The sequence below is a fragment of the Copadichromis virginalis genome, linkage group LG8, assembly GCF_057382275.1.
Source record: "Copadichromis virginalis isolate Kocher_CV1m ecotype Utaka linkage group LG8, C_Virginalis_male_GT1.1, whole genome shotgun sequence".
NCBI lineage: Eukaryota > Metazoa > Chordata > Actinopteri > Cichliformes > Cichlidae > Copadichromis > Copadichromis virginalis.
Window position 1 is genome coordinate 6,851,882 of NC_140625.1, and position 21,524 is coordinate 6,873,405.

General features: G+C 38.8%; 2 protein-coding genes across 2 annotated transcripts; both read right to left on the reverse strand.

Moving 5' to 3' along the window:
- Window positions 1-77: 77 nt before the first annotated feature.
- On the reverse strand, window positions 78-13,484 carry fdxr (ferredoxin reductase). Its single transcript, XM_085465537.1, has 12 exons — window positions 13,063-13,484; window positions 12,581-12,678; window positions 9,803-9,898; window positions 6,491-6,613; window positions 6,285-6,398; window positions 6,037-6,138; window positions 4,223-4,330; window positions 3,286-3,370; window positions 1,625-1,824; window positions 1,373-1,544; window positions 1,114-1,287; window positions 78-611 (listed from the first exon to the last, which is right to left on the reverse strand). Exons 1-12 carry the CDS (start codon window positions 13,142-13,144, stop codon window positions 481-483), a joined length of 1,485 nt encoding a protein of 494 aa, XP_085321663.1. The 5' UTR covers window positions 13,145-13,484; the 3' UTR covers window positions 78-480.
- Window positions 13,485-15,490: 2,006 nt separating this feature from the next.
- Window positions 15,491-18,132, reverse strand: LOC146702606 (uncharacterized). The gene is made up of 4 exons (XM_085467195.1): window positions 17,979-18,132; window positions 16,359-16,724; window positions 16,129-16,253; window positions 15,491-16,036 (listed from the first exon to the last, which is right to left on the reverse strand). The coding sequence occupies exons 1-4, from the start codon at window positions 18,073-18,075 to the stop codon at window positions 15,890-15,892; spliced, it is 735 nt and encodes a 244-aa protein (XP_085323321.1). The 5' UTR covers window positions 18,076-18,132; the 3' UTR covers window positions 15,491-15,889.
- Window positions 18,133-21,524: the final 3,392 nt, after the last annotated feature.

Consider the following 21,524-nt stretch of genomic DNA (forward strand, 5'->3'; position numbering starts at 1 on the left):
GTGCCAAAACATTTTCAAACACTTGTGGACCTAACGATGGATCCCAGCAGTAACAATTGAAGCTCTGAGGACAGGAATCAAAGGATAGACGTCATTTTATTTCCTCAAATACAGATTTAAGATGTTCAATGACATTATATAAAAGTGCAAAAAAATGTTGCCACATAGTTTTTAGTTAACGGTACATTACAGTGCACAACTTCCATAAAAATCGGACCCATTATAGTTTGGTCTTGAGCGCAGCAGGTTTTCAGTCCTTGTTGTTTTCAGTCAGTGTGTTGTATTGGTAACAAGGTAACTAAATTACACTGTAGCAAATAACAGTTCCTAGTAGTGCCATGTATACAATATGAATTAAATCCATGTTAAGGAGTTCAAATAGTCATTTTTATTGTGTGATCAATCAGTGAGATCCCTAAAGACAAGTGCAGTCATTTTTTAGGTAGCATTGCCTGTTCACATGAAAACGGTTTCATTCTTTCATGTCCAAGCCAAGTGCAGCATTTCCTCCACAGTCAGTAGCTTTTCTCTGGGTTTCCCACGGGATTCACCTCTTTTCATTTCCACATTGTCAATCTTCTCCCAGTCTGAAAAAGTCACTGGTTTCACTCCTACAGAAGAGAAAAATCACATTTGGCTGTGGCTTAGTGGCAACTTCAGAGAACAGGATTATACAGACGGGTCACTGTGTGCACTGAGATGATGACGACATACCTCACTGCTGCTGTTGCTACTGATTTATGGCTCTCCGTAGCAAATGTTTTGGTGGCATGCAGGATTTATTGCTAGTTTTGTTTTGTAATTTTCTCTTTCAAATCTCTTTGCATCTTTGTTTTTTTTTGTTTTTTTTTTGCTCTTCGTCATTTTACTTCTTATGTAATCATTTAATGAACTTCACAATAAACACAAACAGTCACTTCAAACAGAATCTCTACAGCCCGACTTTTTGGTGACTGTTCCAGCATTGAGTTCATTTTCCCTTGTTTTTAGTCCAACTGTTTTTGGTCCACGCACATTTACTTTCATGACTCTATACTGGCTCATAGAATAGCAGCACACGTCGAGAGCACAGTTATAGGATGTATTGTGAATGACAAACTAACATTTTTATACCTCTCTTTTCCAGCAGAGCACTAATGCTTTGTGATCCAGGCTTAGCGGCAGACATATCCAACGTTCCCGAGTCCATGTCCTCCAAAATGGATCGTGCAGTGTCAAAGCTATTGTTCATAGTGGTAGCTATGACACCTGTGGGGCCTGTTTTAAGCCAGCCGCTACAGTACAGACCTACAAAGAAAAATCGAATCATTAAATATTATTGAAGTAATAAAATATAATATAATGCTTGTTCTTTAGAGTGTTTACAGGGTACCTGCAGCCTGTTTAACGCGGCCCATGGTGTTTGGAACGATGGCTTTGCGGGAGTCAAAAGGCACTGATGGATCAATGGGCAGGCTCTTGTAGCCGATACTGCTGACGACCAGGCCGCAGGGCACGTCCTCCACTTCTCCTGTGAGCACAGCCTGGGCTCCGTCACCTGAACCCTGCTCACAGAGAGGATATCTGCTTTAAAAGGAGCAGCAGCACAGTGACAGGCACTTTTGGAAAACCAAATCCTGCTAACCTCCAGCTTGTTGATCGCCAGTCGGATGCCAGCTATTCTGCTGTGGCCGGGTTCGGCCAAAACTTCCACGGGGCTCCGGAAGAATCGAAAGCCCCAGGTGCGGGAGGCCTTGCTCCGTCTCTCCTGCTCCTTTTCTCCGGGTACCTCCAGGGCCGTCTTCAGCATCAGCTCTGTCAGACGCTTTCTGGGCCTCGGCAAGTCTGACACAGCAGAGATACTTCAGCTTAAAATCGCCCTGCTTTGCTTGCATTTATAACGTCCAAATTTTTAATCTTCCAATTATTTTTTTTGGATAGAATAGGTTGTGAAAACAACATATACAGTGCTGTGCAAAAGTCTTGATCATCCCTTATGTCTTTATATTTTGCTTCCATGGAGCCAGGACCTTCTTGTACATTCTAAAGAGCCTTTCTGAAGGTCTTTCAAAGTTTTTCTTTGAACATTGGCTGCCGTTCAACTTATCAATCTACAGCAGATGAACTGAATCCGAAAATCATATCCTTAAGAAACCTGACACGGCACCTGAGAGACGTGACCAATCAATGCTCTGTACTTTGTACCATTTCTTCCCTCTCCTTAGGAAACACTAGTCCCCATCTCCACTCCTATACTTGTTTTCATCTTAAGGGATAAGATGCTTTGTGAATAACTTTTATCTTTCTCCTTACTTAGTCTTTTGATTTTTAAAGGAAATTCCAACAAAACTCCATAATTTTAACAATCTTCTTAGAATTTTGTCACTAGCAGCTACTCTTATACTTGGGAACTTTATGGACACATGCTGTGGTCTCATGACTAGTATATGGCTGTGAATGCATGTGTTTTTTTTACATACAAGTGTGCATGTGGTCTTTCAGTAAGTGATATGTGAGTGTTGCTGTGCATGCACCTTGTATGTGCACATATGAACACATTAGAAATGGCTTTAAGGAACTGGTCTTTATAAATTTCCTGTAACTGCAAAGTTCTGATGTGCTGCTGCGACCACAGACTTGTCACTCCAGTAATGCAAGCTCAGCAGGCATGATTACAACACAGATAAACATAGCCAGCTTCTTTTACCATCCTTCACTGCTATTTATCACTAAAACGAAACATACGCTCAGGGTTATTTTAGCAATCTGTGACCAGAGTCAAGGTTATCGTTATAAATCTGAGAGTGCCTGCCATCATCAAAGAGGCCAGCAGCATTTCTCTGGCAAGGACGAGGCCAGCTTAGGGGGGGGGGGTTGTTGCACAATTCTGTTTTGCACCCTAACCTGCAGGTTCCCACACAACAACAGAAAATCTTTCAAACTAAAGCCAGCAGCAGCAGCAGCAGCAGTCTGGGCAGGTTGGCAGTTTCCATTCACCTCACAGTATGTATAAGCTATACGTCTCAGCTGGGTATGCTGTTGTTAACCACAGCTTACCTTTCTTCCTTCCTGATGGCGCTTTCAGCAGTCTGAACATGTGTTACATGCACATGTAGATATCTAACATGTTTTCACTGCTCACTTAAAAACACCAGGCATCTTTTCCAGCTGCACCAGAAAAACTAAAAACACTGAAATTTACAGATCTTAAAGGCAGACGAAACTATGTAAACATTTATTGGCTTTAAAAACACAGCAGGTCAGTTAGAGGGGAAAGCATGAAGATAAAGCTGCATGTGGTCTCACCTTTAAGAGCCTCTTTGACTCCATCAAAATCAGCCGCCACCATGTCCGGCCTGGTGTCCGGCAGGTTCACCATTTCTCTGAGCTCCTGTAGAAAAGGAGCATATGTTATGGTTCACTGGGCCAAATTAAAGCATCATTAAAAACATGGAGAATCTCTTTTGGTAAAATTCTAGTGAAATTATATTTACTGCAGTACCAACAATGACAGCGAACATATAAGAGGGGTGATGATCAGACAAGTTTGAAACAGTCTGGCAACAACAACCAAACTGTTCATTTTACAGGACGAACCTCTGATTTTTCAGGGTGACACTGAAAGACTGAAGAATAGTTCAAATAATATAAGCAGAAAAGAAAATAATGTGATGTTGGTCTTGTTTTTTTCACTTTAAACTACAAGATAAAGCTACTCCCTGCAGAGGACACATTTTCTACCAACCTCAGCAGTAACATTACAAGGTCACTGACCAAGTGTGCATGAAAGTGCTCTGGCTTTCTCTCATATGTGGGAACTCTTAAAGCGACTATTATATTTTCCATATTTTTATTCTTTACTCTTGGACCCAGCTGTTGTAACTTTTAATAGTTAAATTGTTGAATTTTTTTACCCCAAAATGAAGTGGAATTAAAAAAGCAAGCCAAAGCTAACACGTAAACAGGTCATTTAAGAAAATGCTAAAAACGGCTAAAATTATCAATAAGCATTAGGCAAAGATGCAGATAAAACAGTTGGTTAACACTTGCACAGTGGCTAAAAAGTGCAGTTTGTACCACTCCAATGGATTAAAATAAAGCCTTCTAATAATATTCTGCGTGTCTGTGGTGTTAAGAAACAGGTTTTGGAAGATGCGGCGTGGAGATGAATGGTGACCTGAGGAAGAGGCACTAGAGAACATATTATTCTTTCCTCTTGTTGTCTTTTCTGTCCGACACACACCTTGATTGTGCAAGCGATCTGAATGGGTCCTCTCCTGCCAACTATCAGCACCCTGCGGACCTGGCTCTCTGCCAGAGCCTCCAGTGTTGGTTGTGTGATGTCAGTTTTCTGCAGAAAAAGTTTGACAAGTAAATTACATTTTCAGCTGGAAAACTGAACAGCTTAGAGAGATTTTTTTTCCCCAAGTGATTTGATTTCTATTTATTGTTAGCTCATATTGCTGGTTAACACAGGAAGTTTGACTCACAATTTCTTGGACAAATACCCAACTTTTGTAATTTTGCACCATCACAGGCGTACAGACACATTTTAAAAACAATCAGTCAATATGTGATTGATTTTAATTCAGCATGTAACTTCTTTACATTTGATGACTGCCTGCAGTTTAGAACCAACAGACATCACCAAATGCTGCGCTTCCTCTCTTGAGATGCACTGCCAGGGCCTTTTTTCTTTTTGTTTTTCTTTTGGATTATGCTTTGGGCTTCACTTGTGAAGTGCCGACCAATTTGCAGAATTTGACTGACTGAGCAGTCAAGTCATCGATAAACCTTAGCGATCCTGTTCCACTGGCAGCCATACATTCCCATTCAATAATGCTCCCTCGGTAGAGTATATAACAAATATTATGGTATGCTTCATATACATCATTTCATTTAAAATCCACTTTATTGGTACACAGAGGCAAAACTACAGGAACTGTGTCTTAGTCCAACAAATGTATGTGAGCTCTTGTATCACCTTTTGATATTTGTATGCCCAATTTCCCCACTTTAGTCTGACAAAGCAGCTCATCACTTATTTATTCCAAACAAAACAAATCAAACTTCACTATTATAACTGACACCATGGTGTCCTACATCTACCAGTCAAGTACAAAAGGTCACTGTCATCTTTGACCTTTAATTTTGTGGTTATCAGTGGTGCTTTTGTATGAAATGACACATCAGAGAAACTTGAAGCTGATGAAAATGACTCCACTAAAGTTGACTTTTCTCAGAGACTGTTAGTTCAGTTAGACATTTTAAAAGACGTTAGCTGTGTTTCTCAGCCCTAAAAGCTTCCTGTGGTTACCTCCTGTACATCCTATGATGTCATGCAGGCTCAGAGATGCTAGCTTAAAAAGCCAAACCATGTGTACTTAAACTGAGCCCGAGCGGGTCAGAAGCTGCTATTAGTACAGGTCCCAAGGTTTAAAAGGAAACCAACTGTAATTATTAACAAAGTCATGTATTTGTCTCATGGTAAAGAAAATATCTTCACTATTTGAAAACATTCTGACTTCTCAAGGTGCACGACCCTACAATAATACATTTTACATAACCTACCAGCCTTTTTAGGGGCTCTTACTTTCCCCTCATGTTCTTCTTCAGTCACGTTTGCCCATTAATTCTTAGTGTCAGGTGGAGGACTGTGATCAGGAAACTAGAAAGGTCAAACTTTACTTGTCAAAACTAGTGAAACTACTCTGTAGCACTATTTCTTATCTTATCTTCATCTATTGATGATTTTCTGTTCAGTTTAGTTTAGTTTTGCATTCTGAAACAACAACAGATAAAGACACAACATTTCTCCATTTGGCTTCACGCTGATGCAATGAAAAACAAAAATATTTTTGAGGTTTCAGCAACGGTGTTTTTGCTTTTCATGCCTAACAGACAAACAAAACATTTGTGATTATTTAAGCAGATAAAATTCCTCAGCTTAAGCGGTTCTTTCATACATCTCAGAGCACTCAAGACTTGCTGACTGAAACATGTCTGCTCTTACTGTTTTTGTTTCTTTTGTTATAAATTTACTGATAACCAACTCGCCTTTAAAATGTCGATGGGAGATAGCAGAATTCTTGCTACATCCAAGGCCACGTTGCCTTGTCCCAATATGACTGCTGTTTCACAGCTCAGGTCTGGACTCAGCTGAAGAAAGAAATCGAACAGATGAGACAGAGAAGCAGTTTCACCTGACAGTTTTTCTTGTGAAATGATCTAACTTTGTTGAGGCTCTTTTTGATGGATGGAAACATCTTGTGTGTCTATGTGAAACACTTACTTGGAAGTCTTACCTCTCGACAGCTGGGGAGTCCGTTGTACCAGCCCACAAAGTCTTTGGCAGAGTACACACCAGCCAAGTCTTCGCCCGGTACTCCCATGCTCCGGTTTCCCTCTGCACCATAACTCTGTCGCACAATTTACAGAGTTCAACAGAAACAGATGATTATTTTTCACACGTTTAAGGTGAAGGAGCCGCAGTGGGCTTTCACATCCTTACCAGTACGACAGCGTGGTAGGCTTGCTGCAGCTCGGTGATGCTCACATTCTTGCCTACGTTCACATTGCCATAGAAACTGCAGCGTGAATGCTTGGCCGTTTGCGTGAATGTGTTGATGACGTTCTGAGGACAAGAATCGGTAAAATTTAAGTTAGCAAGCTGGACTCTCCATCTGTATTTCAACTCCACCTATTATGGGAGTAATTCTCTATCCAGTGGTTAATGACCTCAGGACAGCAGATGACTAAAGTTTGTTGGGGTAAACTCTGATTTAAGAATATTTACATAAAACTTCACTATATTCCACTTTGTGAAGGTTTCTTGTTCTTGTCTTATAGTTTTATAGCTCCTGTAGTGGTGCTCAAACCCTTATTAGACTTATTTGGGAAAACTAATTCCCTTTAATAAATGAAGTATACATTACTGTGTCCACATTCACACAAGAACTCAGATTTGAGTGCAGTATTGGCCTTTCTTATGTAGCACACAGGATGAGATAGCCTGCTTCAGATTCGCTCTCAGTTCTCTGAACACTCTGGCTGAAGTGAGGGCGCAGCCTCAAAAGAGTTTGGCAGGAGATAAGACGCATGACGTCCACACTCTCTCCGTGAATTCGACACGCCAGCACCTGCTTTTTACACATCTGTGTAATTAGAGACCCGGCGCGAGCAGACATCTGTGTTCACACATGCAGGTCTAGTTTTTAATGCTGCAGTGCATTTATTTACAGTGTTATTATCTATTTCTGGAGACGATGCCTTAATAACTATGCCAGATACAAAAGCCAGCAAAATTACGTCATGTTAGTTTCAGTTCAAAGTGTTCACCTGCATTTACAAACAAGTACAGAACAGATCACAGAGCCCATTATTTGCATGTTGTAAGAACAAAGAGTTCATAAAGAAGTTCTAACGTCTTCACGATAGAAGGGCTGGAGGAAAAATGGATTTCCTTCACTTCACTGTTTGCTGACAAAGTGCAGGAAACTGACTGATGACTATATAAATAAAACTGAATTGAACTTTAGACTCAGACTGTAATAAGAGCACAGCTCAATGAGTGCAGAGGTTGCCACCTTTCACCTCCCAGCTGCACTGAGATATGGAAGAGAAAACATGGTAGATGGGACTATGTTAATTATCCTCACTGTAATTTTTAAATGCCAGTTATATTTCATAATAAATACACAATAATATACTTTCATTTGGGTGAACAGTCATCGGAAGATTTCAGGAGACAAAAGGCTGATGTTGGCGATGAAATGTTTGTATAATATTAAAAATAATAATGATGGAAGGACCAAACAATCTGTGAGAAGTGATATTGAAAATTCACAAATACCAATAATTCATTTAACTTTAGACATTTGTGGTTGTTCAGAGGCTACTTAGACAGTAATGATAATCCTGTCTGAATATAGGCGCCTTAATGGAGCTGCTCATATGGATCCTGCTGCTGTATGATGCTGCATATATTTAATAAAGACTTTAAGAAACAGCTTTAAGCAAAAACACAAATTCATCTTTTGATAAGCAAAATTTTAATGCATTAAAGGCAACCTTCAATATATTTGTGCCTTCTCCAGGACTTGAATTTGCTTCATAGATGAATGTGGAACCCAGTTTTAATTATTATTACATTCTTGAGTTGTCCGTGTGACTGCTTTAACAACTACAATAACATTGTTTTGAACTCTCAATAATGCTTATGGAGCCAATGTTGCTTCTGAGAAAAATCTGATGTTAAGATTTGGGATCAGGAACAAAAACAAACAAAACTACCAGAAAGAGCAAGACTGAGCTTGAAATTGTCTCTACAACATCGCCTCTACAGATAACCACATACGTGGAGACAGACACACACACATGCATCGATACACAGCTGTAACTTTCGCCCCGTTTCCCTGATGTGCAATAGTACCAAGTGCAATTTTTCCTACTATGACAGAGCATTTTATTCTATTTTGTACAGTATGTTATTCTATTTTATCTTCTCCTATTCTGTTGTGTTTTTCTTAAATCTTACTTTTCTTTAATTGTACTTTTTGCCGTGAGCAGAAAATTTCCCACGTGTGGGATTAAAAAAGGTTTATCTTATCTTATTACATTCAAACAAATACTTTTGGCTGCTATCTTGTTCACATGGGTTCGCTCCACATGATTTGGTAGATTTTTATGCTGGGTACCCCTTCCTGACCCAACCCCCAATAGATTTGTGTCTACTGGGATCAAACTGGGGATCTTTTCCAAATGTGTACACCACTACACTATTGGCCCACCGCTCTCTTACCTTTATGATTAGTGGAATTAAAAGCAGGGAACAGCTCAGCAGAAATATCAGACCAGACTAGATCGATTCATGCACTCACTCATGTGCTTTAAAGATGAAATCAACTGCTGCTTCACAAGAAATGGTTGCACGTCACCGAAAAGAACCTTGTTGTTGTTTTCGCATGTTTTGCCTCAGTATTGACTGAACAAAGAAGACACACTAGTGATTTAAAAGTCTTGGTGTATTACTTTCAAAGTAGTATTTCTGCTGAGCTAGGCTAACCACATCTCTAACCACGATTATATCAGACATGCAAAGGTGACATTATTGGTTGTGGGAAACAAAGCAGATAGGTCTCATTATTACCAGTATTTATCTGTCATTATATTTGCCAGCATGTTGGGATATGTGTCCTGTTGAGGGTTGCATAATATTGCTTTTGTTGTTCAGTTACATTTTAATGAGTTGGGTGTGATGACATCAAATCAAATCAAATCACTTTTTATTGTCACATCACATGTGCAGGCACACTGGCACAGCACATGCGAGTGAAATTCTTGTGTGCGAGCCCCACAAGCAACAGAGATGTGCAAACACAACATGGAAATATAGCGAGCTTCAAACACTGCATTCAACCTCAGACATAAACGTGATAACACCCGTTCACTGTGATGTTATTCACACTTCTAATGGAATTTCACTTCACTGACAGACTTATCTAACGTGTCTCTTTCTGTTTGACTGGTCTGCATTAACCACTGACTGGTTTTTAATTTTCCATTAACGGTACCACAGGTCGTTACACAGTCTGGCGAAACTAAACAGACTTTAAGAAACGGGTTTGTCTGAAGAGTTTCTTTTTCCAAAACAAAACTAATCCCTGTGTTAAAAGATTTTCACTGCATCTGGTGTTAGAACTACTGAGGAGAAACTGGACTAATTAAATGAATCTTTTTTGTCCTTTTTGCTTAAAAACAGGTAATATACAGAAAATGGTTTGAGGCAATTATCTGTTCTTTAAAATCTATTAGAGGCAGACACCTTGACTTCAGGATGATCTGGGGCCACTCCGAACCTGACCAGGCCAAAGGGGACAGGCAGACGCTCATAAATGTCCACCTCAACATCTTGGCGAGCCTGAGAGAAAAAACAGAAACAAAATCCAAAATATAATGCGTAAAGCTTAAAGTGAACTGTTAATAAAGGCTTTAGAAAAAACAGAAACAAATATTGTGTGGTTACAAAACTAACTGGAATATCTTTAGTTTTAGTCTTGAAATATTTTCAACACAGCCCAAAAATAAAAATCCTCAAAACCAATAAAACCACTAAAAATTAAATAATCTAAATAATTTTTTTAAACAAACCAAAAAGGATTGCTTGTTCGTGTCATCTCTCTAAAAAGAACACAGCAGCAGGGCTTAGAAAATCAACCACAGGACGTCTGGAATAAGATCCTTTGGAAAGATGAGGTCAAAGTGTAGATGCTTGGCATTAATGCATGGTGTGATGTTTGGTGAAAGCCAAACAACCACAGGGTCTCAGCACAAAGACTTCAAACCAACTGTTAAGTTGGTGGTGGAGGGGTGATGATTTAGGTTTGATTTGCAGCCACCTTGCCATAAATGAGTCACTTATGAACTCCTCTGTATGACAAAGTGTTCTTTAGTCAAATGTGAAGCTGTCTGTCCATCAGCTAAAGCTTGACCAAAATTAGGTCACACAACGGGACAATGATCACACGCGCACCAGAAAACCTTCAATTGAACGGTTGAAAAGGAAAAGAATCAAAGTGTTACAATGGACTGATTAGTCCATTGTAACACTGGACTAATCAGTAACACTGACTGAAAAGTATGTTGGGACCTTACAACAAATATGTATAAACCTTAATGAACTGACGAACTGTTTCACTGCTTCGGTTCCTCCACAATGATGTAAACCACATAAAGTCATACAGAGAATTATTACTTTACATTATTGCTCTTGTGGTTGGTTCTAGACAGCCACTGAGCCATTTATTTGCACACACACTAAACTCTTATTTGAAGCTTGACAAATATGAACATCCACCATTATATTAATATTAATTACTGTCATGTATCGAATGCAGCTTCCTCGTGCCAACAGTTTTACAAACTTTCTGAAGTACAAACACAAAGTAAATAAAAATGACAAAATGTATGAAATTAAAATTTGATTACATTTTTTTTTAATCATCAGAAACTGGTTATTATATAATTTTATATTATATTAGTTAAAGTATGTTGTGCTGAATCAGACAACAATTAATATATGAACTTAAAATCATACAAACACAACATGAAAAACATCAAAGAGCCACAGTGCTGCATGGCCAATGCACATCGTGCTGCTGTGTGTGGGGGGCATAGCTTGCAATGACATAACCTTGGGCTCAAAGACACAGCATACCCTGCAAGTTATTTCCAGTCGTATGTATGAGCATGTACTCAGTAGGCAGCTCAAAGGCTATATTTTGGTTAGTGTGTGATAGCGTAGTGGTTTTGTGTACTAAGCAGGGAGGGGCACGCTCATTTGTTTGACTTCACATTAAAGGATGCTGGCCGGATTTGGAGAAACTAATGACACACACACAAATTGAAAAATTAACATGTAATTAACACACAACTATTGGGCAATAAATTAGTAGTCATTAGCAAATTCATTTAGAATTGGACTGCAGCTATTGATTATTTTAGTAATTGAGAATTCTACTTATTATTCCATCAGCTGTAAAATTGTATAAGAAATTCTTCTGTCTTATTGTTGATATTCCAAGTTAATTCAAAATGTTCAAAATGCTTTCTTGCATCGATAGGAGAAAAAAAAAAGATTTCTGACTCTATTGCATCACACGGATGAGGTAGATTTGGTGTTTGTTCATGTGCATGTGTTTTTTAACAAGTGTATGAATGTGTGTGTGTGTGTGTCTTTGAGTGTGCTAGTGAGTGAGTAAATATGCATGTCTGTAATCTTTTTAAAGAGTATGCGGTGTCTGCACTGAAGAAAAGAGATGATATCAATATTCTCAGAACTGATGCAATGTTTCCTGGAGCAGAAAACAAATGCTATGATGGTGCATGTTTTAATAAGTCACTGTCCAGTCTAACAGCACCAATTACCATTAAATTAACAGAATTTATTTAATTTAATCTAAACTTTTTAAGCCTTGAAAGAAATATGGTCTAATACACCTTACCAACCCCCCCCCCCCCTTTAGACTCACCCCTGCTTGCTGTAGGTATCACTGTGACAGAAAGTAGGAAGGCTGCTGTCAGTCTTCAGCAAGCTGTGTAATTTAAACACTGTGGCATACTAAATTAAGAGTTCACCTACAGTTACCTGGTAACTGTAGGTTAAGAACAACTGCTTCTTAAGAACATAGCTTTCCTTTCCTTTTTTGTAAATGTGTCCCCCCCCCCCCCCCCCAGTAAATATGTTTTTCCTTTTTCCCCCACTTTGCCCAGTTTTTTTTAAGGACATCCTGCACACACTGACATCCCTGCTGCCCCATCCCTTGGGTTAGCTGCCTTTTTAAGTGGTTTCTTAAACAAAAGCACTTTTTGAAAATGTTCAGGTATAATAAGTGGGCCAAAAATGAGAGTTTAAAGAAAACTCTTTAAAAAGCCTGCTGAACTAAGACACCGCTTTAAAAATGACAAGAAGGGCCAGCTCATTGGAAGAACATTAAAAAGAAATCAAGGGTGGCTCAAGACTTTGGCACAGTACTACATATTCAGATATTTATCAGTATTGCCTACTATTACTCCTGTGTCTGTCATAACAAGCAGTCCATACCTTGATTAGATGCTGTGCTGTGTAGAAACCTGCTGGACCGCTTCCGACAATACACACCTTTGGGCTGCATGAGGACAATGAAGCCTTTCCACAGCCGCCTGCAAAAACACGTGACAAGTTCACGTCTAACTCATTGGAGTTGCAGCAAAACAGCAAGGCCTTAGTTTGAATTAAATCCTCTTAGTGAGCTAAAGGGTCTCAGTAAGCTAAGGCAGTGTAGTGTACAGCTACAGCCTACAGTGTTTTAATGAAAGGCTAGCAGAGTAAGGCATGCAGTTATACAGTATTTTGTTTTACTGATGCTCAGAGTTGCTTGATATATTAAGTACTGCTGAGTTAAATCAGCCTGTTAAAGTTTCTTCAAGCAGGTGTGTAGATCAGCCGATAAGAACATTAAGTTGGCTAAATTTTGTTCTGGGTCTGGCACGCGTCCACACTGAATATCAAGTGTATTACGAGTAAACATTTCCTGATTACCGCACCTTTGTGAAGTCGCGCTATCCATCCACCTCTTCCTGAGGTCCACAGCTTCAGCTCGGAAAACAGCAGTTTATGAGCGCCCATAGCTTCCTGACTTAGACGAGCTGCCTCGTTTTAAAGCATGAAACGCTTAAACCCTCTCCGTTGCTTTCCTTGACCGTGGTGACCAGCTCTGCATAGCTGCCTCTCCTCTGAGCTTTGGACACTGAGCAGCGCTGAGTTCAGAAGCCAAGGTGGAAAACGCTTATCTTTACTCTTCCTTATATTTATTTATTTTTAAAGCTTCGTGTCCTCAAATGGCTAGCTAATGCTAATATCGATTAATTATTTTACACATATGCACTTTATCACGTAAAACATCATTACCATAACAAACTGTTTTCAAGGCTGTACCTTGCGTTACGGCCATAACAGTCCGTGGGAAACCGGCATTGACAATTAAAGTTCCACAATGACGGCGTACATGGTTAAGTATACATTTATTAGCGCCTTCCATTGACTTTTACACGTGACTGTCAGACTTACTTCAAGCTATGATATTGTGAAATGATGGTATTTATCTCAACCTTGTCTTAACAAAAATTATGAGTTATTTGTAAAGGATCGGAAAGGAACTATTTTACCCATAAAACTATATTGAAACAGTGATTGGTGAAACAGGATACTTAGTGACCGCGAAGTTAAAGAAACCAGGCGAACAAAGCATTACACATACACAACACAAACAACAAAAAATATAAAAAAAAAACTATAATAATACCTTACTACGCGAATGAAAAGGACTAAATTCAATAAATTTGGGAGTTATTTGCTGTGGAATCTTGGATTTGGAGTGGGTTATGGGATGATTAGTTCCTTCAGCGTTAAAAGTAATTATAAGCACAATCTTGTACATTTCCTTTTTACTTTTGTATGTATGTATTTATTTAAAATTTATTTTTTTAAATCCAAATAAAGTATTTTTAGTCATGATTTACCTTATAGCTGGCAGCTGGTTGTTCAAGGCTTTAAACTGTTTTCTTCAATGGAGAAACGGAATCGCTTTATTGAAGCTTTTTTATGCTAGTAGGTACCAGTGCAATGTAACTTAGAACATTCACTCAAATACTTTGCTAAAATATGTGTTTTTTATGTAGGTATATGTGTCATCCTACTTTCGGCTTCTACTCCACTGTTTTGGTAACTACTGTGCTTTGCACCCCATCTCCTTTCTACCATTTAGTTTTTATTTTGCGGATAAATAGCAATACTATAGGTCAAACTAGCCGACATTATTTAATTAACTGAAAATAGCCATTCTGCATAATGATTAAGTTAAGTTTAGGTGTTTAAATGTACTCTTATTGTCACGAGTCAGGGTCATTTTGACCCAGCATTTTGAGTTTCTGGTGTCCTGGTGTTATTCTGTATTATGGTCTATGTTCTGATTTACTAGTTGAGCTGTTTTGATTCGTTTATCCTATGCTTCAGTTTAATTCTTGTTAAGAGTTTAGTTCTTAGGTTTTGGTTTCCATACTCCTTCTGTTCAGTGTCTAGTCTGTGTCTCTGTGCCTGCTCTGGTCCCACGTGTCCTGTCTAGTCATCCCTGCCCATGTGTTCCCTCTGTACCGTCAGTATTATCATAATGTGAAGCTCATATCTCTGAGTCTGTAAGTTCAGTTGGTGTGTTTCCTGTTTTATGTTGAAGGTCCTTGTCTTATGTCAGTGTATTCTGTTTTGCTTCCCTTGTCTCATCCTGCCCAATTAGTCCCAGCTGTGTTTCCCTTTCCTGATTACTTTCCTGATTACTCTGTTTGCTGATTACTCTGTTTCCTGATTACTCTGCCATGTATTTTACTTTATTCACTTTAAAGACAAGAAACATTTTCTAATCATATTTTAGGTGGCAGCAGTGCCACCTCTGCAGTTTCCCTGAACATAGTGGACTGTTTGGATTGGGATTATCTCATGACTAATTCACATGTATTCACATATTTGTTGCAGGCATAGCTGTTTCCTAGTCACAGTTGAAAGTCAGTGGCTTCCATTGTAAAACTCTGCCAAATCAAATATGCAGAAGCACCTGCTGCTGTGGCAATCCATATGACAAGGGAGCAGCTGAAAGCATCTCTTTTTTCTCTACTAGTAAGTCATTTGTGTTAATAGAGCTAAATGACCCAGTGGTACATCTACTAGGCTAATTAGTTAGAATCATTTTCAACAGTAAATCAATATGCATGCATGGTATGGGACTGTGAAACGGATCCTTCTGCGTTATATCAGTACTTCCACTATTTGACTAATACTATTCACTATTTCACTTCTAGAATATTTTGATGCTTTGATACTTTTGTACTTTTACTAGTACTTTGAATTGAGCCCCATTGAGTTGTTCTTATCATTTAAAAAACAAATACAACAAAACAAAGATTTTTCAAAGGAATGGCAAAATGTTAAAAATATCTTTGATTTATTGTACACATCAAATCAGGTAGAAAACTATGGTTCAAAACATTTAGAGCATTCACAAAGAAAAAAGAACAAAACAACACAAAGCTGTTGAAAACTCAACAGGTAAAGCCAGCGTGTGCTAAATCAAAGGAAAAAGTGCTTGGTCTGCAGTTTTTTTTCACCCACACTCTTCACACATTGCACCTGAACACTAAGCATAAACCAGGATGTGGTAGCTCAATCACTTTACTGCAGATAAAACACAAATTTCTGTAAAAGGAAGAGAGATGCACTACAGCAAAAGGTTAAAGATTACGAGTTCAGCCATCTGAAGCCGTCTGTGCAATTAACTGTGCATCACCGCGTGTTGAATTATTAGCACTGCACCGTCTCTGAGCATTACAGGAGACCCCTGAAGTCTGTGTTGACATCCGTGCTTAGAGATGTAACTAAGTAAGCATTGTGATGGTGGCAAGAGCAGGTCTGCCGAGGCCTCTGGGATCTTGGTGGTAATTCAGGCACGGCAGGTCTGAATTTCTTTTTATACTGGAGGAAGACAAAGGAAACGTTTTCACTCGAACACAGTCACATCCTCTTTGCTTGACTTTTAACAACAAGTCTATCTACTTCACACTTACTCGTTTGCACCTCATAATCAGCACTCCAATGATGAGGGACAGTATGACAGTAAATCCTATGACGACAGAGCAAATCAAGGTCAGATCCAGTATGGAGTTTGTGCATTGTTCCTCTGGGCCACCCTCTGTGTGTGAGAGAGAAAAAAGCACGTTATAGACAATTAAATTGAAAGTTACACCACTTTTAATGGAAGTGGATTGCATATACTGAAATGCACAATTCTCTTCACCTCTGACGATAATGACTGTGCCGTTGCTGGTCATGAGCAGCTTGTTGAATTTCTCGTCCGTGTAAATCCACTCGCAGTAATACAAGTTTGTGTCCTCGAGCTCCAGCAAAGACAACTGGAAAGTGAACCCACGAAGTTCCTGTGTGATCTTCTTGGCTGGACTTATGATTATTCGGCCTTTGAATTTGTTAGATGTGGTATTCTTGGTGACTGAAAATCCATTCAAGTCCAGGTACACAACATCTTGTTCCTTGTGGAAACGCCTATGCATGTACAGCCCCATTGGATTTTCCAAGGATGTGGTGCACACGATTTCAGCAGATGAATTGACTCTCATGAAAGTGATGGCTGAAGGATTTTGGAAAGCTGTCAGGGAGAGATGGATCGTTTAAAAGAATCACTTATGCAGAATTTTTGTTTTGTTTTAACACCTTATACATCAGCTCCACCACAGGGCACTGGCAAATAAACTTTAATTGCAATAAAGCAGAAAAGGCACAATTTGATCCAATTCGTCATTTGCTCAGTTCAGTACAGTTGTTGGGGCTGCAGAAGGTAACCACAAAACCAAACTACACCCAGTAACTGTATATAAAGTGGCCTAACCTAGATTTAGCTGCAGCAACATATTCCAGTCATGTCACTTGCAGTGGGCTTTTTTTGTAGACAACTAACTTCTACGTACATATTTTTGGTGCATCACTACATTTACTGTAAAGAGTGATTTAAAAAGACCTTTTTAAATGATGGGTTTTTTGAGACACTGCTAAGAGGCCCAAAACAGGATGAAGCTGCAAACAAACAGGAAAAGATGACTCAGACTCATCTTCAATGACATCTACAGTTATGTAAAAAACAGGGTTTTCTTCCCAGGAGCAGAAAACCCAATAAATTCACCCTGGGGTCAGACCATGCAGGGCTCAGAGAAATAGGCAAAAAACGTAAGAGCTTAGGTTTAGACTTCTGGAAATATGAACTTTGGACAGAGTTAAAGCAATGTGGGGACCCTTGGTCATGATGCACGACACTGAGAAAACCAAACACAGCATATCAGCGCGAACACCTCACAGTAAACAGTGAAGCATAGTGGAGGAGGGGTAGTGATTTGGTCTTGTTTTGCAGCCACAGGACCTGGGCACTCTGCAGTTAATGAGCACATAATGATCTTGTTTTGTGTACTAAAACAAGACTCAAATGTGAGGCAACCTGTCTAAGAGCAAAGCATGGCTGAAATTGTGTCACGATCCGAAGCACAGCAGCAAATCTACAACAGAATGGCCGAGAAGCAAAAGAATCCAGGCGTTCAATAACTCAGCTTAATCATGTTGCAGCCAGATCTTAAGACAGCTGTGTATGACCAAATGACTGCAAACCTCAGTGAACTGAAGCAGTGCTGTAAAGAAGAGTGGCCCAAAATTTCTCCAAAAGAACATAAGAGACTGATAAAATCACACAGACAAAGCATAACTGCGAGCTAGTGCTGCCTAAGTGCTTCTGCAAGCTCCTAAATCATAGGGTGCACTTAGTTTTTCACAGGACTGCAGAGAGACCTGTGAAAAACATTTTTTCCCACATAAATTTATAATTTTTGTGGATTCAAAAATTCCAAAACACACTCACCTTTCCTGATGTCTAATATTACCTCCGCAGGCATGCAGAGCAGTCCCAGCACACAGCTCCACCAGTAGGCTTTCATCATGCAGTCAGGCTCGCGCATATGCTCTCTGACTGACAGACAGATTGACTACAACATGAACGAGTGTGACAAAGAGAAATGAGGCGTAAAGAGGAAATGAGACACTGACTCTTGGTATTTTATCAGCTGTACGTGGGTGTGTGCATATGTGTTACATAACATCAAAGATGTGGAAGAGTTTGTTACTGACATAAATTTATTTGAAAAGATGTTCCATTGTACGAAAACTGTCTGATTTACAGTTAATCTGTACAAGCGGCACATACAGGATATTAATCACTTTTCACAGTTCTCAGTTTCACGGTACATTTTCTTATGATTCCTATTTCCATTATGGTTTTCACTTTCAAATGACACATATACACAGAAAGAAATGGTAAAAAAAAGATGAAACAGAGGAAGAGTTGTCTCAGAGGAATTACATTGTTTCCATAATAACATGTTTACAATGCTTCATTCAGTCTACTGTATAAATATGGACTGTATTGATAAGAATTTATGTTTCCACCATGACATCCCCTTTCATCATCCATCACAGTCTAAAGCAAGTGCTGGATGACTTTTACTGTGAGCTGTGATCAGAATTATGTGAAGAAGTCCAGGTGGACAGACATCAATGGATTTACAAAGTAAGTAGGTTATCCAACTTCTCGTCACTTCACATAATGAGAACATGGATGAGAAGTCAACTCTGTGGACATTAATTAGACTCCGTTTTACAACACATACAGGTACAGTCCTATTTTTTCTTAAATGTTTATTCATCAGGCAAGAAATTCACATTCCCAAGTTTGACCCATAGTCTTTCCCTTTTACTCAGGAGACTAAAGTCACGTGGAATGCTTTATTATTCACATCCTATTATTGTATGCATATTAGACTGCATCAAAGAATTCTAAAAATTATTCTGTATGTACAGAGTCAGCTGTGGTAACTGATGAGCCGAATCTTTCACAAACAGCAAACATATGCATTTATGTTCTGCTACAGACTGGTGCAGTCTATGTCACCGTCCTCTCACTTACTCTGTACCTGTAAGTTCTATACAGGAAATACAAAATTACTACAGCAACAGCAGAGGCAAAAACACAACGTACAATGGTTGTCACGCGTGTTGACTCCTCGGGCCTAATGATGTGACCTAGTGTTGGAGCTGGTCCACCTGACAAAGTACAACACAGTTATTCTAACAGATGCACTGAATACAATTTATGTATGTCTGAACAAAACATACACTCATTCAAACACATAAATTTTAAGATGCTGATAGATACTCACTCTGTAAGTGGACGCAACAGTTTAACACGATTTCAGCTATGACATTTTCCTCTCTTTGGATATTTAAGATGGTCACTGACAAGCTATTCGGGGGATCCCATTTACAGCCGTATTGTGACAAGCCACAGAGTTTGGTATGATTTTGGTTTATCCAGGAATAATTTAGAGCTCTACAGTCTGAGCCCCCTTTTGAATTTATGTAACAATTTAGAGTCACGTTTTTTCCAAATGTAACATAGTCAGGGTTACTGCAATTAAGTGACACCACTGAAAGAGAAAAAATATTAAAATATTGTTTAATATATTATTACATTTATTCTTCCTTATGTATTTAGAGTTGTCATGCTTTTTGGTACATACTTTTGTACTGATGAGACACTGTTTTGTAGAGCACAGAACAGACTTAACCATTTCCACACACAGGACATTCTGGAAGCTTCACTTCACTTGAAATTACTGGAAAGAAAAAAAACACATATGAATCAAGAAACAGGGTTTTGCCTGTATATTTGTTTTAAATGAAAAAGTCATCTCAAAATCTGATTACTGGCTTGATTACATCATTATTGTAACAATGCTTCATGGCAGTGAAATCTTATATGGTTTATTCCCCTTAAATGGTGCAACATTTGTCAGTCAAATGCATTTTTGGGTTGAGCAGCAGAGTTGAGCATGTGGATTGGTGGATATTCTCCACCAGTGATAAGTCTGAAGAAACACGACATACTGGCAATTGAACCCTATTTATATGAAAGAACCAAACACAGCCACAACAGCCTTGCACCTCTTCTTCACTACCTTGGTCACAAACTGCTGTAGAATCCCATTCTTCAACAAGCATTCACTGCAAGTCAGCCAGTGTAGTTGTGCTGGTCACTCTGATATAAACAGCACGCCCAGGCTGATCCCACAAGTGTTCAAAAAGTCAAGTCTGCAGGCAGGCCATGCCATCCTCTCCACTCGCAAATACACATCGCTAAACATAATGTTCCTCTGCATATTCAGGTTAGAGTGCACATGTTGCTGACACCAGCGCAAACAGGTCTGGCCGTGAATCATGACAAGCCTTATGAGGCCGGACACTGGCTATGAGCAGATCCAAGTAATGCTGCAACTTGCCAGCTTGAAGTTGCCCTATAGCACAGACCCTAATCAGATCAGTGAAACATGGCATACTTGGAGCAGACACCAGCTGAGCAAGTATCCTGCTACATAAGCTTTATTGGCATTAAGCATTGTTACAAGAAAGACATAATTGGCCAAACACAAATGTCCTTTGTGCTAAGTTTAGTTCATGTTTCTTTGAGTAGTAGTTGTAAGTATACTGTATACTGATTACTGAAAATACAGATTTAAACATTTCTCATATTTGAGAGTGCAAAAGAAACAGCAGAGATAAATACTAGAAACAGTTAAGTGCAAAGATAGCATGCAAGCTTTCTGTTTATTTGAGTTTTTCCCACATTTCAGCACAAATACATAGATAACTTCAATAACAATAACGTTAACTGCTCTCCTTTAGTGTAACATTTTATAGACTTTACAGAAGCAGCAGCAGAATTCTCATTTATCTCATAAATATGTTATTGTGTAACAGTCCTCAGAGGATTTGTAATTAACAGACTTTTTATTGCCAGAATAACTGGTCAGTTTCCAGATAAAAGAGAATGCCTGTAAATGTGACATCTAATCTCATATTGTGCAAAAACAGGGCAAAAAGTTTAGTAGTTATCGTAAGAAACACTAAATAACAAAATGTAATAAATTTTGTTTAAATTAGTTCGTCTCTTTACATAATAAGAACTTTTAATTTTGATACTCAGCATTTTACTTTTGTAAACTTAATTTTCTTAAATAAAACTTTGTGAGCAATTTAGGTTATCTAAACAAATCTATTTGCATTATTAGACTTGCATTGCATATAAAAATATGCATATGTTTCATGACTTTATCAAGGGAAGAAAAGCCAAATAACACTAGCATGAAGAGAATTTTGTTAAAATATGTAAAAGAAGCAGTGATACTTGGCAGAGAACTTCTGTCTTTGGAGAACATTTGAAAAGGAGTCATAACAAACAGGGCAGATTAGGTCAGTGGTGACAAACATACAGCCCGTGAGCCACATCTGGTCTGTGAGATAATTTCAGTTATTAATAGCCATCAGCCCTGCTGAGACTTTATTTTGACTTTAT

Bases quoted from the DNA above. Each gene is read 5' to 3' on its own strand.
- LOC146702606 (XM_085467195.1), bottom strand. From the start codon at position 18,075: ATGCGCGAGCCTGACTGCATGATGAAAGCCTACTGGTGGAGCTGTGTG. The intron at 16,254-16,358 runs GTGAAGAGAATT...TCTCACACACAG, and splicing joins CACAGTCATTATCGTCAGAG to AGGGTGGCCCAGAGGAACAA. The intron at 16,037-16,128 runs GTAAGTGTGAAG...GTCTTCCTCCAG, and splicing joins TGATTATGAGGTGCAAACGA to TATAAAAAGAAATTCAGACC.
- fdxr (XM_085465537.1), bottom strand. From the start codon at position 13,144: ATGGGCGCTCATAAACTGCTGTTTTCCGAGCTGAAGCTGTGGACCTCA. The intron at 6,614-9,802 runs GTGTCTGCCTCT...TCTTGTCCTCAG, and splicing joins CAGATCATCCTGAAGTCAAG to AACGTCATCAACACATTCAC. The intron at 6,139-6,284 runs GTAAGACTTCCA...TTCTTTCTTCAG, and splicing joins GACTCCCCAGCTGTCGAGAG to CTGAGTCCAGACCTGAGCTG.